General features: G+C 45.9%; 1 protein-coding gene across 11 annotated transcripts in view; it reads left to right on the top strand.

Moving 5' to 3' along the window:
* ct (homeobox protein, cut) overlaps nucleotides 1–17,038 on the top strand; it is a 138,546-nt gene that overhangs the window by 78,066 nt on the left and 43,442 nt on the right. For 5 of the 11 annotated variants that reach the window (XM_086973837.1, XM_086973838.1, XM_022810552.2 and 2 more), the window contains one exon: nucleotides 4,259–4,301. The exons of 3 other annotated variants lie outside the window; for them this stretch is intronic. Coding sequence is in view for 2 of the 8 variants with exons in the window: in XM_022810552.2 (XP_022666287.1) it covers nucleotides 4,259–4,301 (43 nt within the window). In the remaining 6 variants the exon portion in view is untranslated. Of the gene's footprint in view, nucleotides 1–4,258; nucleotides 4,302–11,778; nucleotides 11,868–12,468; nucleotides 14,634–17,038 lie in introns of those variants that run through there. 3 more of the 11 variants (XM_086973842.1, XM_086973843.1, XM_086973835.1) reach the window with 3 other exon arrangements.

Consider the following 17,038-nt stretch of genomic DNA (forward strand, 5'->3'; position numbering starts at 1 on the left):
CGCTATTAGATTTGGCATTATTTTATCGCTAGTATGGGGTGCAAGTGTTTGTATGAAAACCAGAATGTCATTTTCCAGTCAATCTAGTGTTCTTCGCAGAATGAGTGTTTCTATAAGCATATAATAGATATTCTATAGTTTATAAAGCTCAGATTATCTAGAACGTACATCGTATTAGCTCGAACGAGGGTTGGGCTAATTGATTTTGCATGTTGACTTGGTGTTAAACGTGATTTTGTGCAGTGTGGTTCGTCGCAGTCGTGGGCTAGAGCAGGCGCAAGAAGCGGCATAATGAAGTACACAAGACTATTGCGGTAGATTAGATACTGTTCACTCAACACCAAAAGAACAATGTCCAGACGACACTGTTATTTGGGTGATGTCGAAATATCTCGGACGTTTTCTCTCATGCGCAAACCCCGAGACATGGTATTTTCCTGGGCTTTCTTTCCCACTTATGCAATTGCTGTTATTACCAATAACAATGTTAGCAAGTGGTGAAGAGGTAATGGGTGATGCTGGTACTCGGTACATTTAATTGTCTGGTACCAGACATAAACAAAAACACACACGCAAACACAGCTGGGCCTGTCAGCGTAAAACATGGTCAGCCAAATGCTCTTGACTCATCTGGCTTTCTCTGGTAACCGCCACGTAACGTTGCGTTCCCCGACGCAAATCTGATAGACATCATCTGGAACACACAAAAATAGACGAGTAGCGTATTGTATAAACGGTAAGATTCGGTTTTTCTTTTGACCCCCCCCCCCCCCCGTGGTTTGCTGTTTATGTTTATGGCGTTAGTCAGTGCACTCGGTCTATCTACGTTCTTGCTAACTGTTGATTAGCTACCTACCGGCCTGTTTATGGGCCTGTTCGCATCTCTGCTGCGGTAGTTTCTGCCAGCGTCTTTCACTTCTTGTTGCCTAGCGTTCACCTGTCGTCGTGTCTCAGTCAGTATGAGATCAGCGTCAAGCAACGAACGTCGATGTTAAGCTCTGCTTCGCGGAGGTAGATGGCACTAGTGCTTAGATGCCAATGAGCCATATCGATGCTACTACCATGACGGTAGGCTACCGATTGCTGCCACGAGCTACTATCGTGGTAAAGCAGCATCGGTATGGCGCGTCGACGCGGCGCATGGCAACGCTCAGTATGCTGCCATACAACGCTGCGTACCATGCTTTTGATGTCTGTCTATACTGGCCAGTCTTCGAATAGTGTCAGTCCTTAGGTTCTGATTGAGCGTCTGATTGGTCGTTTCTTTGCTTATCCTTTAACATGACCAGCTGGCGGTCATCGACAAAGTCATTCGAACACCGTATTTGAGATGACACGCAGACAGCTGATGCCGATACGGGAACCGACAAACGTATTTTTGACGAGGCTGGCGAATGAGGTCTTCTTAACGATGAAACGTATGACAAGCAAACACACACATACGCATAAACCCATTTACGCACGCACGCACATAACATGGACCCGTCATATAACACAGACATACTGGGCCGGCCAGACACTAAATCTGTTGGCGTAAAAACGCTTCCTTTTGCTCTCTACTATTAATACTATTACTAGAATGTTATATTATTACGGTCACAGAAGGCGTGTGCTCTCGACAGCAGCAACGTGGCGCCGACCTGATTCATACCCCTCGTGATTCACACGATGCGGTATAAATCTCGACCGTTGCTAATTCTATGTATGTGTGCATATATAGCTCAATTGAGTACTAGGGACCAGCGTAGACATCTACGTATATCTGTATTGTTTGCCGTTCGTATCGCATTGATGAGTTTGCTCGGTCACTTCTGCTGACGCACGCTAAATTGAATGTTTGTGAATAATGTTGGAACTTTTTATACGTATTGACATTTATACGTACTATATACGGCAGAACGGAAGCGGAATTACAGTATAATGGCGTTTGATGTTACGAGAACTGGCTACCTCCTATGCCGGAAAACACATAATGGATAAGACGTATACCGAAAATCGTATAAAATATCACAGCTGAACCTTGTACCATACTAATCTGAGTTACGTATTTCACAGAAAAAGATGTTTCTCAAAGATATTTCGGCTTCTTTTAAATTAGAATAACTTTCGCCTCGACCCTGCTATTTGGTGGCCAAACTTGTTTCTTATCAACTTTACTTATTTCAAAGTCTCTTCGGTGAAACGGACGGATCAGATCGGTACCGAGTCGTCAAAGCTGATTTAAAATGCAAAACTAACAAAAAACATTCTCTCAGGCGCCACAAGTTATCGATGATGTGAAGCGGCTCCCAGCGATTCGGCAGTGTGACGCTACCAATTCTGCTCATCCCTAAAAAGAAAGAATCTGCCCGCAATAAATATTTAAGTTGCTATTTAGAGCTGATATTGGTAAGAAACAAATCACTTTGCCTCGCTAATAATTAGGGAGAATGACCCATGAACGGGCCGGTACCAGCACGGTAGCTAGGTCGATTGCTGCAATTGCACGTAGACGTATTCAAATAGAGAAATAAAAAAATCTAATACGTATATATTTTACTATGTTTATGTGCTGTTATTGTTACTAACACTCTACATAACACATCTACCCATCAAAAGCATGTACTCTTTGGACATTTTGTTACTTCTGAAGGCCGCGCTGGAGATTCGATTCGATGAGCGATTTACGCTTTAACGTTCAATCTGGGTGGTTTGTGGGTACGCGCGTCTGCGTGTAGTTTCATTGTATCCTTGTTTAGGCCTGTTCATTCATTTCGTTATCTCATTGAAAACTGTCTCATTTTTGATGTCTGTTTCGCTGCTACCCTTTGTCGTTCTTTCTTCGTTTACCCTGTGTCGAGCCGACCTACACAAACTGTGCTTCGATGATGGTGATGAAGTGAGAACAAACGACTGAGGCAGCGTGTAGGATTTTACACGAATTTCAATTTCGATTTGTTCAAAAATCTCCTATCTGCCTCCTCGTCCGTCGATTGCCTTGCCGAGAAACGAATTGCCCCTTGTCCGACGACGGAGTGTAGACACAACTAGTTCACTGCTCCAGTGTCCCACATTTCTCGTCTCCCCTCTCAGCTGTAAGCCTTGATATGGTGGCGATATTCCATGTCGCATTTTCCCTCGTCCCCACGCCCTCCTTGAAGGAAAACTGGTGCCAGGGGTTGCGCTGTAGTCTCTTCGAAAGCCCAGTGTACCGCCGCCACTACTCATTGCCGTTTTCCTCTCAGGCTATTCTGCGCTCCATAAATGAAGAGCGGGTAGACCGATCCCTTCGTCGGACGGTCGGTCGTCAGCACGAGGGCGCCTACTCGGTTCGGTTCTCAATTGCGGTTCTCAGTAGTTCGCGCTTTTGATATCCTACCCAAAGACCGATTCGCTTCTCGTCCGACGTTCATGGCTTCTCATCGGTGATCTCGAGTTCGTTCGCAGCGGGATAAAATGGGCTGCCTCGATCGAGAGCTGAACGAGATTCGCTGGTGGTCCAGCGCGGGCCGTGCTGGTGCCTCTATTCTAGCTGGCCCTACCGAAATGGTACCAACCGTCGCTGGTACGGGCCTTGCTTTGCCTTCTCTGGCTTTGTCGTCTGCTGCTGTTGCCGCTATGGTTGCCACAGCACCAATATGAGCCGGCTCGACTGCACCGGCAATTGCACGCTATTACCAATTACATTAAATGACTTCCGATCAGTTGTTGCTTTGTTCTGCCTGACCAGGTCGGTGGATCTTTCATTCGTTTAGCTTCGCCGTCGTCTGCGAAAGCCGCCAGTAGGCGCGGCAGTATCAGCACTCACAGGATGATCAGATCGCGGTGACTTGTCCAATAGCATATTATTATTAGTATTATTGCTATCATCATTACCCTACATTAAACGAGACTACAACTAGTGCCTTTGTTGCTTCTACTAGCGATGCGTCGACACCTATCACTAAATGCCATTTCGGTTGCTTTACTTGTGTCTGTACCACGGGTGGGCTGACCGCTGTGGCGATGATGCCACTGCTCTGATATCGCCTGAAGAGAACAGAACATCGTTGCGGAAAGGACATTTATAGCAGAACGAAATAGAATTATAGTGGGTTAGGACCCGATTATAGAGAGACTGCGTATGCAGTTGCAAAGGTAAAAATACTATAAAATACGATGTTGGGGCAAAGTGATGCTTATAATAAGAAACCATATCAGCTGGATTGTGTAATACGTTGTAAATAGAATAAACCAGAATTGTATTAGGCTGTAACGTCTTGTCTGTGCTCTTTTACAGGCGGTGCCGTTTTAAATCTGTCTATAACGCAAGGAATTGGAAGGTGAGTCTCTTCAGTATAAATATCGTTGGCCGATACATCGAATATAGAATAGTAACATGTTGGTCTATCCGGAAAAGATATCTTTTGAATCGTGGCAAAGAAATAAAACGCAAAGAAGCCTCGGTAATTGCTATCAGCTGAACCTCGAATCAGGTTGCAACAAACAACCAGGTTGTGGCCACCCCCTAGAGCTTAGCTTAAGTTTTGATCGATGAGGGGCAACTGGCATGATAAAAGTGGCAAACACAGCGAACCGATTTACAAGCGCAACATAGGAGATCGCTGGTAAAATGTGGAATCCGTTTCACCCACTGCTTGTACTCCTTCGGCAACTACGTTTCAAAGCGATCTCGTGTTCACCCTCGTGATCTTTTGCTCCTGACGATTGCCTACTTGTCCCCATCGGCAAGACCTTCTTCGCTCAGTTTTTCCACCCCGCGTTCATTATCCTTCACCCCACAAGCAACGCTGCGCACCCCCTCTTAATCATAGGGCAATCGCTTGGAGAACTGTGCAAGTGGCTGCAGTGACGCCGGGTGTTCATTTCTATATCCGTAAATACACCTCAGGGGTAGCTCCGCCACGTCTAGTTATTTCGATATAATTGGACGGCGGTTGAGGACATAGCTGGATGGCTGTCTGTTGTCACCAGTTAGCAGTTACGTCTATTGGTGAAACATATTTGGAGTTGGTCGCTGATGTTGATTCGAAGGAATCGTTGACTGGACACAACCGCAGTACAACGTCATAACAAAATTAAGTGTTTGGAGAGGTGAATCAATCCGGATTGGACCATGCCGTTATGATAGCTTCTAAGGTGGAGATGGGCGCGCGCGAGCGAATTGATACGCCTTATACAGGGCGAAACGCTGGTAATTGTCTATTTCACTCCAAGTCAGTGTTGTTATCACCTCCACGCGACCTCCTAAGCCGTAAGAGACATGTAACTATCTCCAGTAACCTAACTCGGACGCCACGAAAGTACATACGCGTTGATAGACGGGATGCCGCTGCGGCCATGTGTTACTACGACATGTCGACGGAGGCACTTAACATTGCATTACTCATCCTTGTTGAGCTGAAAAGTTTCCCATTCTATTCTACCTTTGATAGTGCTTTTTTGCTCCTTTTTTCCATGAATCCATTTTTGCACTCGCTTCACGACACTTCTAGCCAACTAATAGTTGTTCGAAGTTTCCTCCTTTTCAGTCAGCTTTTTCGAGATGATTATATTTCTCAACTTCGAAGCTACGACCTCTTGCGTTCGTTTCGCCGGTGCCTACTGCTGTTACCTCAACAGTCATATTGCTGGCCTCTCCCCTTTCCCCTCACATGGCATTTATCTTCAAAGATACATCTTTTCCTTCAGAGATAGGCGTGGATTTTCCTCAAAAATGTTTTTCTCGAGAGCGCTTCTACAGCCATGTCACCCCCATGCACAATAACACCCCTGTGGCCAGGGCCGCAATTCCTCGCCACGGATAGCGTTTTGGAACAAGAGGGTGGCAGGCCTTCGTGTGTGTCTCTTTGTCTGTCTGTCTGTCTGTCTGTATGAGACTTTCTTTGTAGTCGATCAATCAGAGCTGCTTCTCTATTTCAGGGGTTTGTGGCAAGTTCGTACGCCGTCACTAGAGATAGCTGGTGCCTCTCTGCTACTTTTGCGTTATTGCACTCCTTTCGCATACGCATAAGTCATTTCTTTCAAGGCCATCTCTTATCGCAAACGCTAGATCAGTAGAAAAGGAGGCGGGGGATGACAAAGATGGCGGGAAAAATGCCGTGAAAGAAAGCCGTGGAGGGTACAGAAAGTGCAAGAAGTCGATCGAGAGGTCGCTGTTGTGTTCTTTAGCTACGAAAAGGAGTTCGGCGAGTCGAAATCTAATAGTAAGAGCGGCGACCAGCGCGTGCGAGAGGCTTCTTGCGCGTCCAGCTTTCGTCCTTCGTTACCCTTTCACTAGGACGCATAAGCCACATACTCCGCACAGTCAGTCACACGTGGCGGGCGAGGTGTAAAAGAAGCATTAAGGCGTCAAGCGACACCAAACGAGGGGTATGCAGGGCGTACAAAGGAGTTAGGTGGATCATAGAAGCTAGGGCGATGCTCCCGATAATGATGACGCTGACTCTGGCGTTGCTGTAGAGTGTTCCCTATGGGAAAAAGTTGGAAATGAAAATTTCCTCACTGCATACATATGTTCATACATGCGAGCTGCGCCCTGACTGAATATTATGGCCCTCAAATATTATCTAAGCGATCGCTTGTAGAGAAATCGCCAACCGGCGAGGGAAATATTAGGTAGGAGCTCGTAGCGGTAGTAGTTGTGGCCAATGGATCCGACATGTGAGGAGTTTCGGTGAAGAGTTTGTATAAGTCTAACGCGAACGAATGTGAAGTCTAAAAGAAGGTCGAAGTATGAAGTACAGAGAGAACGAGAGAGACTTGCCTTGTTGGTCATGTAAGGTCCTATGGTCGCTCGGTAGGGCGATGTGGTGCGACCAGAGAGCGAAAAAATATGGCTTTGAAAGGAAGGGTTGATTCAAGCAGGCAAGCTGGATCAGTCAAGGGAACCAGAAAAAAGTGAGGATAGTCTACTTGGTGAGCAATGAAACGTGCTGTGTGCCGATTGGACTTCCATAGTTGTAAACGATAAAAAAATAAAAATTAGAGCAAAATGTGCGTAAGCAACGGACGCTGATGCATGACAAAATTTTTTACTGTTTATTTAAAAGTCATAGCGATGCACAGAAGGCGAGGCTGTAGAATATGGTGTGTTTTTAATAGAGGTTCGGCTCTACCTGGAAATAGTTGAAGGCAATCATTATAGTTACATGTAAAAGGTTTCAGTTACAAACAAATATCACGCCAGCAGATGGATAACGTCAGCTTTGAACCATACGCTCTGCTTATATCCTGAATTGCGAGTTGATTTCTCAGCATTGCTAAAACCTATACAGAACGAAAAATGCTCCAGACTTACGTCCCACGGTTTCGGTATTCCGTACCTCGCTTCTCAACTTCTGACAGGTAGTCCGTTTGGTTATATTGGACTGTTGAAAAAGTATTGGCCGTTTTCGAGCCAAAATTGAAGTAAATGCTTTTTCTATGTCTTAAAACAATATTATGAAACAAAATATATGCCATTTTTATCGTTGACCTTCTGCGATTTTTCTGGCAACACGATAAGCCCATCACTGTGGAACTTCTGTGGTTTCTAAGCAAAAAGTTGTGAGAGAAGTAATTTTTGCATCCTATTATTGAGACTAAATTAACACCATCACGGAAGTTCTGTAGATACCGAAACAAATGGCAGTTTAATCGTGCAAAATTCGAGCTATACAGCGGATGTGTTAGAAGTTCCCATCTAAGTTCTGTCGGGTAACCAATATGTATGTGGTCTGACGTTGCTATCGTAAATGACTTTGTTTTTTTCACTGTTGGTGTCAGTACAGGTCTGAATCAGTCTTTTTGCCACAAGCGGTAGCAGGGATCCATAGTGCACGATTTATTTCTAAAATTACGAAATATATAGCATTACCTTCTTTGGCGTCAGCCTGACCTTTACCACAGATTATGAAGCTCGTTTTTCTAATTCCTTTTTATTTGTACATCATGATAGTAAGTGGCTTACTTTAGATCACTCGTAATCAACCGTTTTAGAAATGGCTCTATTTCGTTAGTTTCCACAAAGTTTCACAGATGGATATAGAGCAAAGCGTTTTACTGTCAGTCTGTGTAGCACGTAAACATTTTTGTCGTCGGTTTTCCTCAAACGGTTTAACGTTGTTTGATGGGAAATGTTTAGCTTTCATGCGTCGGTTTTAATCAAGCTCATCAATCTTTATCGTGATTTGTCGACCACTGCAACGAGTACCTTTCACATGGATGTTCCCGCCGACACAATTATCTTTAGGCCATTTCCTCAGATAACGCATCTCGACAATTAATAGCATAAAATTTTTCCATAGGCTTGGCCAGTACTTGGGCCTTTGTCATCATAAAATTGAAAAGTATAGCAAAAATGCTTCTCTATTCCTCGTGGCGCTCTATTTCATGTCTGAATACGGGTATTCCAGCAATTGTAGCACGCTTAGTGCTAGCAAATTTCGGCTTTCAAATAATGCCAATGGGACTCTAGGAAACGGTCAGTACTTTCTCGATGACCCAATACAAGCAATAGAGCAGATTAGAGTCTTAGTATATGTACACACACATACATACATAAACACACACCCACGTACTGATTCTTCTCCGAGTTTGTTGTCATTTAAGGCCACACTCAACGTTACATTTCAGGTACATACAGCTGGTTCCTAGATTGCCGAGAATTTCGATACTAGCGCTATTACGATTAAGGCTTTTAAAAACAAGTAGCCCCTCGACAATTCGATGATGTGCATGCACCCCCGTAACGTACGTTGTGATGGGTTTGGTTGGGTGTTTCTCTTTTGTCTAATAAAGCGTGCAGTAAGCAAGGCTCCAGCGTGTCCTTTCTTCTGGAGGCCGTCGGAGACTATTTTCATGCAAAACTATTGCTGGAGTTATGTACGCCGGCAGACTATCCGACTGTAGCAGTAATTTCAAATCAGATGTAGCTTTCATCATATTATAACGAGCGGACAACAATAATGTCCGCAAATAACTTCTTTCAGTAAACATTGTCGTCAGTCGTATCGTTGAATCAGTGACGCTAAGCCTCTTCCAATTTCGGTTACGTTTTGTTTACGAACACAACTGGACTTTGATGTCAGTAGCCTCGATAGTCCTGCTTCAAGGTCTATCTTGGCGTGAGCACCTTCACGCAGCCATGATTCGAGCCAGAGCTATCTTGAAATGAAGCTGCCTTCACGCCCCAGGTAAATGATATTGTCCGTGATAAAGGGGTCAGCTACAACTAAAGCAATTATGAAGTCTATAACCGTAGCTTGCATTCATTATGCCGTTACCAACTGTAAAGGCTACGTATCGATTAATGACGACGAAAGTACACTTTTCGGAGTTATGATGAACCATTACATATGTCCCATCGCATGTCACCATCTGCCGTGTCCAAGCAGGTTTCCGCTTTGCAGTAGCGTTTGAAGAGCAGCGAGACGGAGTGTGTAAGCGAATGAATGAAAGAGAAAGGACGCAAGTAAGTGAGGGGGAGTGAAAGCGACTCGGGGCAGAGGAAGCATTCGGGCAAATTCGCAGAGGGGCGGCAGTTCAACAGCCAGGAAATAACAGTCGAAGTGGAAACACTTCGAGTAGTCGAAGTAGTGGTACAGGCGCAAATCGTTAGTTTTTAGAGATTTGCCGCCTCTCCTCATTCTCGTCCACCGTCACCCCGCTACTCTAAGCTGCTTCGCTGACGGAGAATCGGAGGCTGGGGGCTCTCACGGGAAGCTATTGCCGTCTATAGCAGTTTCTTACCACTATTCGACAGCATCAACAGAAACAGCGGCAACGAAGTGCTTTCAAATCAGTGTATTCACTGTGCACTCACTTTTCCCTTTCTCCTTCCTTTTTTTTTTAAATATGTGCATGACGACGTTCTATTAGACGTCGAATAGAGCGGCTATAGACTCGTTCGTCGGTGGCGTTCCTTTCATGTTGTTATTGTTGTTGTCGTTGCAGTCGCTGTAGTTGTTGTCGTCTGCTGCGATATTCATTGGCAGAGGCATCCCACCACGGCCGACTTGAAACTGTCTCTGAGACATAAACGTAGTCGGCCAGGGTAACGTACATGCGGCAGACGAAGAAACCTGTCGTTACAGGCTCCGTCTTTAGCTTCAGACAGCACTTGCTAGCTATCATGATAATATTTGAATGTACATAGGTACCTGCGGGGGACGAGAGCTAAATGAACGCTTCCACTAACCGACCACGACCGCTGACTGGTACAAGAATGTTAGTGTGTTATCTGCACCTCGACTGTTGGCAGAGCTTGCATGAGTATTCAAGCACTATTTATTTATATGGCTATCCGTCTTAATGTACAGGAGAAAAGCGTTCAACTGCATAGTATTGTGTTAGGCGATCATAGTGAGAATTGTTATGACTCTGCTTATTGTGGGGTAGTCAATCCAAACGGATTTTTTCAATGCTATATTTAACTTTTTGATATTGGACGCTCTCGTATGGAATATAAACACTGAGTTGTTTCCTCGAGTGCGTGCCACTGGCTTGTGTCTGCCTCCACATTTATGAAATTAATGTTGATTCTCTGACGAAAAAACGTTGTTTTTGTAACGAACTGTGTCGTACTCGCGCTGTCAAATCGCCTCGAAACTTGTCCATCCAGATCGACCGAGCATGGCCTTTGGTACCTTGGCCCAGGCCACTACGACCGTCAACGGAACGATGACTTGCTTGAGGTGTAAACAAAGTTTTATCAGCTCAGACTAGTGCCTCCTCCAATGCTCTTACTGTCAGGCCATCAGCAGAGTTCACGTCGTCACGTCATTGAGGTTGTTGGCCGGGGTTTGTCGACCTGCAGCCTCTGCTGGTATGGGCTTGATGGCTTCATCGTCAGGTTACGATAGGGGGTGCGTGGATGCACAACATCATAATTTCGTTGCGTCGCTCCGCCAGGGCCCATAATGCCTGTAGTTCCCTTAACTTCCCGACTTCGCGAGAGGCGCCGCCGTTGGTCCCCCTCAGCTATATTTCGTGGTTTTGACGAAGACAACGAAAAGCATGCCCTTGGTAGGAGTTCGTATTGTGCTATTATTAGTTCGCGGGCCACGGAATAGTGCGGGGTTAGCATTCAGGGGGAAACGGAGGCAATGCGACCCATTGCCTGTTAGTGTGTAAAAACCCTCGTTTGCGGCGCGTACCAAACCCGGTCGCGTGATGCCCCCGATGGCCGCGGTCATTCCGCCAAATTTGCCTAAACAACGAAGGCTTACTAACAGCTAGACCAAGCGTAGGTTGTTCAGCGATAAGTAGTTAATAGCTTGTGAGAAATAGGGCATTAAGTGTGGATCACCCGTTATTCAGTAGGCCTATACCAGTCTACGCCTGGAATCACTAATCTCTATGGAATTAAATGGATGCCCGTCATCGAAGCTGATGCCAATGTTGCATGCGAGTCAACCCTGTATATGTCCAACCGCTTGATGCAGGAACGACATGTAAAACAACAAACCAAGCACATATACTCAATAGAATTAATTATGTGTTAAAACGAAAAACTGTCGAAACGAACCATGACTGCATTGGTTGGATTAGATGTAGGTTTATTTAGAAATTTGCTACTGCCGCCATTGTTAACACCGACCGAATGTGTATATTTTCTCTTCTCTTAAATGATTATTTGTATTTTTGTACAAAGATATTTTTTCTAATTTATAGTATGTTACTACAATTGACAATTGACGTTCAAACGTTGGACGTCGTCTTCTTCATGGATGTTCCTACTTCGTAACACGTATTTGACGGCTATAATACGTACGTATGTAGAAACTGTTGTTTAAGCATGTTAATTTCTCCGTTTAGGTTACTGCTGTAACGTCAACTTTTAGCTGGTCGTTCACCTGATGTGCTGGAGCCCCGATTTAAACGTACGATTACACAGCGGTTAAATGGTATTACTTAATTAAATAATCGTATAGTTTAACTAACAGTATACTTATACATGCATATTTCCAATGGAGATTTCGCAACGGCCGTTGTTCCTAGTACCATAACTGTTCATCTCTATTTGTATTCGCTATGCAAAGTGTGCGGTATCCGAAGAGCCCTTCATCTATCTGTATCTTTTCGACTTGGTGTGGTCGAAGGCCCCACATCAATACTCACCAAAACTCGTATGTCTACGAATTGTTGACGTATGTATTTGCCTGCGCGTGTCTTCCTGGCGTATCCTACGCGTGCGATTTGAGATTCCGTCGCTAGTTCAGTTCGGTCAGCAGAGGGCGCTCGCCGTTTTGTCCATTCCATCTCGTTCTCAACGGGGGCGTCTGAGCGATCACGGTGACGTCGGCTGCAGCACCAGCAGCGGCGATAGTAACAACCGCGAGCCGCTAAATATTAGCGGACTGTCCCTCATACTCTCCTTTCCTACCGCTCCCTTACTTTGCTAGTCATTCGTCGGGCGAGTTCTGTAGCTGTATTTGCGGGCGCCGCTGGATGTTCGCTCCCCTGCTACTTGCGCCAGTTGTCCACTACTCCCACTAGTATGACGCTGGTCGTACAGGCCATACGGCATCAGAAACAACTAGCGCTGTGTAATCCTGCACTTCGTCGATTCTGGTGATCAGTCGGTCGTTAGTTCGTGGGGTTGTTCAGATCGCTGCCAGCCAAAAGCAACAAGGAGCCGTGCTGTGGCCGGTGGGACCGCCGATTCCGGCCGCCCCACCAAACCACGCGGATTGAGCCGGTGCAACGATGACCCAGCCGTGACTCGTGGTAAGGTTCGGTGGCACAAGCTTCGCTCTTCTTAGCGCTCTCCTCTTCTCGATTTCGCGATCCTCCCGTAGCGGAGATAGTAGCACTCGCTCAGCTTTATCAGCTTTTATACAAACCTATATTGTACCATGGTTTGTTGTGCATAGTGACTGCAAGTCGAGCCAGAAAAGCTAGGCGAGATGCAGCTGAGCAGAGTGTCGAGTCAGACGCATGGACATGTAATACAGTGCTAAAGGTGACGACAGCGCTGAGGAAGGAAAAAGACAATTGAAATTGTGCACATATTCTTTGTCCTGTCGATATCGTACGGCACTCCCTAAGCGGCTTGGCTGTTTTTTGCTTGTACTTGCATACTGGATTTCTGTTTCAGCCTTACTGAATAACAGGCCAAGCCGGGCCGCTAAGCCATGGGTCATGAGAGCATTCAGCTAGCAAAGGCCTATTTGAAACTGAAAAACCAACAACAGCCACGATAAAGAACAAGTTGCGTTCCGGATTTATTTCTAGAGTCCGTTAAATTCAAGCAGCCAAAATAGCTATGTCGAGTTTTGGCCTGCCCCTAGCAGTTATATCGCTTTTGTTGCCTCTACATCAAGTATTGCCAACCGTCCATCGAACGAATTCTGTCCCAATGTTTGGCAAGGAGCTGTCCTTCCTAGCGGGTGGCCTGGGCGGACACCATCTCGTCTTCGTTCAGCCTTCGTTGCATACTGACTTCAATCTACTAAAACGGTGGTTGAAACGTTTCGGATAGCAATACGATGGCGTCCGCGGCACCGGGGGTAGCTGCGGACACATGGAGATTTCTCCGGCATCGCTATTAGCAGAGTCTTGGCATTCAGCCAGAATGGTGCTTACTCGCGGATTTCTGTTGGAAGAAGTCTCGATCAAAGGACAGATGCACAAGCTGAACGTAAACGAGAAAATCTCGAAAGATACGCAACGGTAAAGAAATCGGACCACTTACTGAAGAATCAAGTGTAACGGCCTCGTACCGTTGGGAATCATGCTTGCAAATAACTCACACCCATAAAAAGATACAGGATGTTCAGTAAATCACCCGACCCAAATGAGCCAAAGAGTTACGCAATCCGTCCTGGAGGTAGCAAGCATTCGACAAAAACCCAACCCGCTCGAACTTCACGTACAGAGTGCTACGCAAAATACAGAATGTGTTACTGCCGTTTAATTTGCCATCCACTGGTTACAGCTGCACCATTGCTATGATTAAATTAGAGATATAGAACCATCATATAGCCTGCTCCGTCGTAACTGAGGCGCTTCCGATGACGCTGACTGTTTCATATTGAACGAATGGTAAATCGAGTCGAGTTATCCTCACTTATTCACTCGAATCAATTTTCCTATGCTCTCACCTTGCACCACCAGCCGTGCTACATAGCTTATTGGCCGATGTTTTACTTATCGACATGCCGACGGACATTCAAATCCGCTTACATCCGATGTGAATAGACTCCCGCAGTGCATCAGCGTCACAGGTTCGTCGAAATCATCTAGCTGGTTGGTAGTTTAATCACAAATTTCACCGGCGGCCACGTCCCATCGCCTCAGGCCCAGCCAGTCCCAATCGCTCCGCCGACCCGTCCTTCCTCGTCGCGTCAGCGCCTGTCCATGCAACGAATATTGAATCGATGACGTAAACACGTCTAACGATAGGCAGTAATGCACTGCGCACGTGAGATGGATGCCGCCTGCTCTTGCTTTTACTGTTTCTTCAGTCTATGACGAATCCATAGGACTATGAGCCTAGATGTATGAGAGAGTGCCGTCAAAAACGACAGGGGTCTTAAATGATGAGAAATGCTGAGATGTACCAATAGCATATCGAATACATGTCGTTCACCAGCTAAATCGCTTCGTTTGGCCTCAGTCATAACAAATGGGCGCAACAGAGCAGTCAGCAAGCGCACCAGAGGAAATCGGTATGTATTTAAATACGCCATTGTCTACGCTAGCAAAAAGCAGCCTGTGATCGAGTAGAGACTGATTTATATTCCACGAGCAAAGAATTGGAAGGAAGGGCTTAGAAGTTATATCATAAAGTTGAGATCGTAGATCAACTAGTACTTGTCTACGAGCATAAAATTTAATATGACTGAATAATTTTTATTTATAATACGGTTAAATATATGTTTGCCTATATATTACGCATATGCTACCTGCAACTAGCTATATATATATGTGTGTGTGTGTGTATATATTAGTAAACATTTTTCTCTGTACCATCAGTCCAGCCAGTGGCGCGTGCGAGCAGCGGTCCTCTGAGACAAAAAGCCGTGTGTGGGTCGGACCCACAGAATTGTTTCGGGTTATGCGCTCACGAGGATACGTAACCCGTCATTCTGTGATGAGTATATGCTAGACTAAAGTAGTCACGCACATGATAACTACCCAGGGATCCTTTTCTGATGTCTCTCTTTGGCATTCTTATTGCGTCAGTCGCTTTTTCATTCTGTTTGCTTGCACAGCGAGAACGAGGAGTAGCACACAGAATTTTTGCAGCCGTTGGCAGCAGCCTCGTCCATTTGGACCTTAACATCGTCTCCGTAGCGCTCTGTTCTTTGACATTAAGGACCTGTACTGCGGGGCAGGCTAAAGAAAACAGAGCGGTGTGACGATAGCCATGTTCATGTCTATCTACAACAGCAGCAGCAGCAGCCGCCGTCACCGATGCCGAGAGCTTCTGGTCCTATAACTTTCCTTCGTTGAGGCACCAGCAAGCATATATAGGCAAACGTGTATATAAGGAGAAGGCTAGGACGACAAAACCCATCATTAATTTGATCATTTGTCCGTCATTAATGTTCGTAGAGAGGAGAGGAAGCAGCCGAGCGACGATGACGCCTTTGGCGCTGCTGTCGCCGCAGACGGCCGCAGCACCGCTAGTCCACGATGAGCAGAAGCAGCCGGATTTGTAGCAGTAGCGACGCGACAGCAAGAAGCTTCGTACAGAAAGGCCGGAAAGGCAACGATCATCTGCGAGAAAGACGCTGAGAATCTGACCCCGGAAGCCCCCGAAATCCTGCTGTTTCCCTGTTCACCTCATCCATTGGGATATTGCGCCCTCTACATTCTCGCTTCGTTTTAGCGAGCTCTCATGTCTCCATGTCCATCGACTAGTTTCGTTAGCGTGCAACCGACCGACCGACCAGCGTAATCATACAGCTTATAAAAATAATAATAATAATGTAATTATTATTCATTTATCTTTTTATCCCGTCGCGACTTCCCCTCCTTCATCTCCTGTTTCTCCCCTCCGCCGCCCCCACTAGACCAGGCGAAATTCCCTGGTTAGCATCTCGGCCCCCCTGAGAAGCAACCGCTGAAGGGGAACGCCAGTTGGGATGGTTAGTGCCCGTTGGACGCCACGTCGTCACAGTCTGTGGCGACGGGGGCAGCAGCGGAGACCTCGTCGTCGATATATTATCATCAGGCCCCTCTCTCGGTTGCTGCTGCTGCCACTACCGCCGTCTGCAATGGAGGGCAAAAACCTTCATTACTTGGCTATTCATGATAGATCATTGTATCGTACTTTTGCTGCTCGGCTTGCAATTGCTACAGCAGGCTCCTACGCAGATGCGATGCCGGCGGCTTGTGCTATGCACTACGTAACGATGTAGATACTCGTTTGTTGCGGCCGCTGTAAAACCACTACGACAAGGACAGACTGCCGCGCGGGGTTCTACTATGCGCTAACCCATCTTTAGCTCTGGGAGACAAGCAGCTATCAGTTGTCGCAACCCGGACAACTATTACAGTCTGAGACCCTACATGGTGTTACATGAGAGTAGAATCAGCAGTAAAACTCGTATAGTCGCCACTACGCAAATAACACCCGTGATCACACTAACGTCGAGTAACTTTAACACCCGGCGTGCAGCGTCCACGGCGACTCGAACTCTTTTCCAGCAAATGACGTCCGCACACAATGGAAATTTGTGTCCCCCGACAACCATAAGGGCATAAGCCGTCGTTGGCTTCGTTGTTACGGTAGCTGTAATTGTTGCCTTTACTTGTCCTAATCGTTAGTGCTACTGCAGACAGCGGAAACTAAGGACTTATGAAAAGATGCCACAGAGAAGTCCTTAGAGTGCGAACTAACTGAGTTTAGCTAAAAGAAAGGCTATCAGTTTTAAGCCAACTTGCCGAATGTTGATTACATTTATGACGCTAATCAATAGCTGGACAAGCAGCTGGAATGGTGTGAAACGACCATAACTGGCTATACGAAATTACACACTAAAGCTTTCCTTTTTTGAGCTGTACGTATGTATCAGTCTAATAGCATACGCCAGAACGTTTTTTATTTGCTTTTTTGAAAAAAAAA

This window comes from Varroa destructor, unplaced genomic scaffold, assembly GCF_002443255.2.
Source record: "Varroa destructor unplaced genomic scaffold, Vdes_3.0 BEIS01000006.1, whole genome shotgun sequence".
Classification (NCBI taxonomy): Eukaryota; Metazoa; Arthropoda; class Arachnida; order Mesostigmata; family Varroidae; genus Varroa; species Varroa destructor.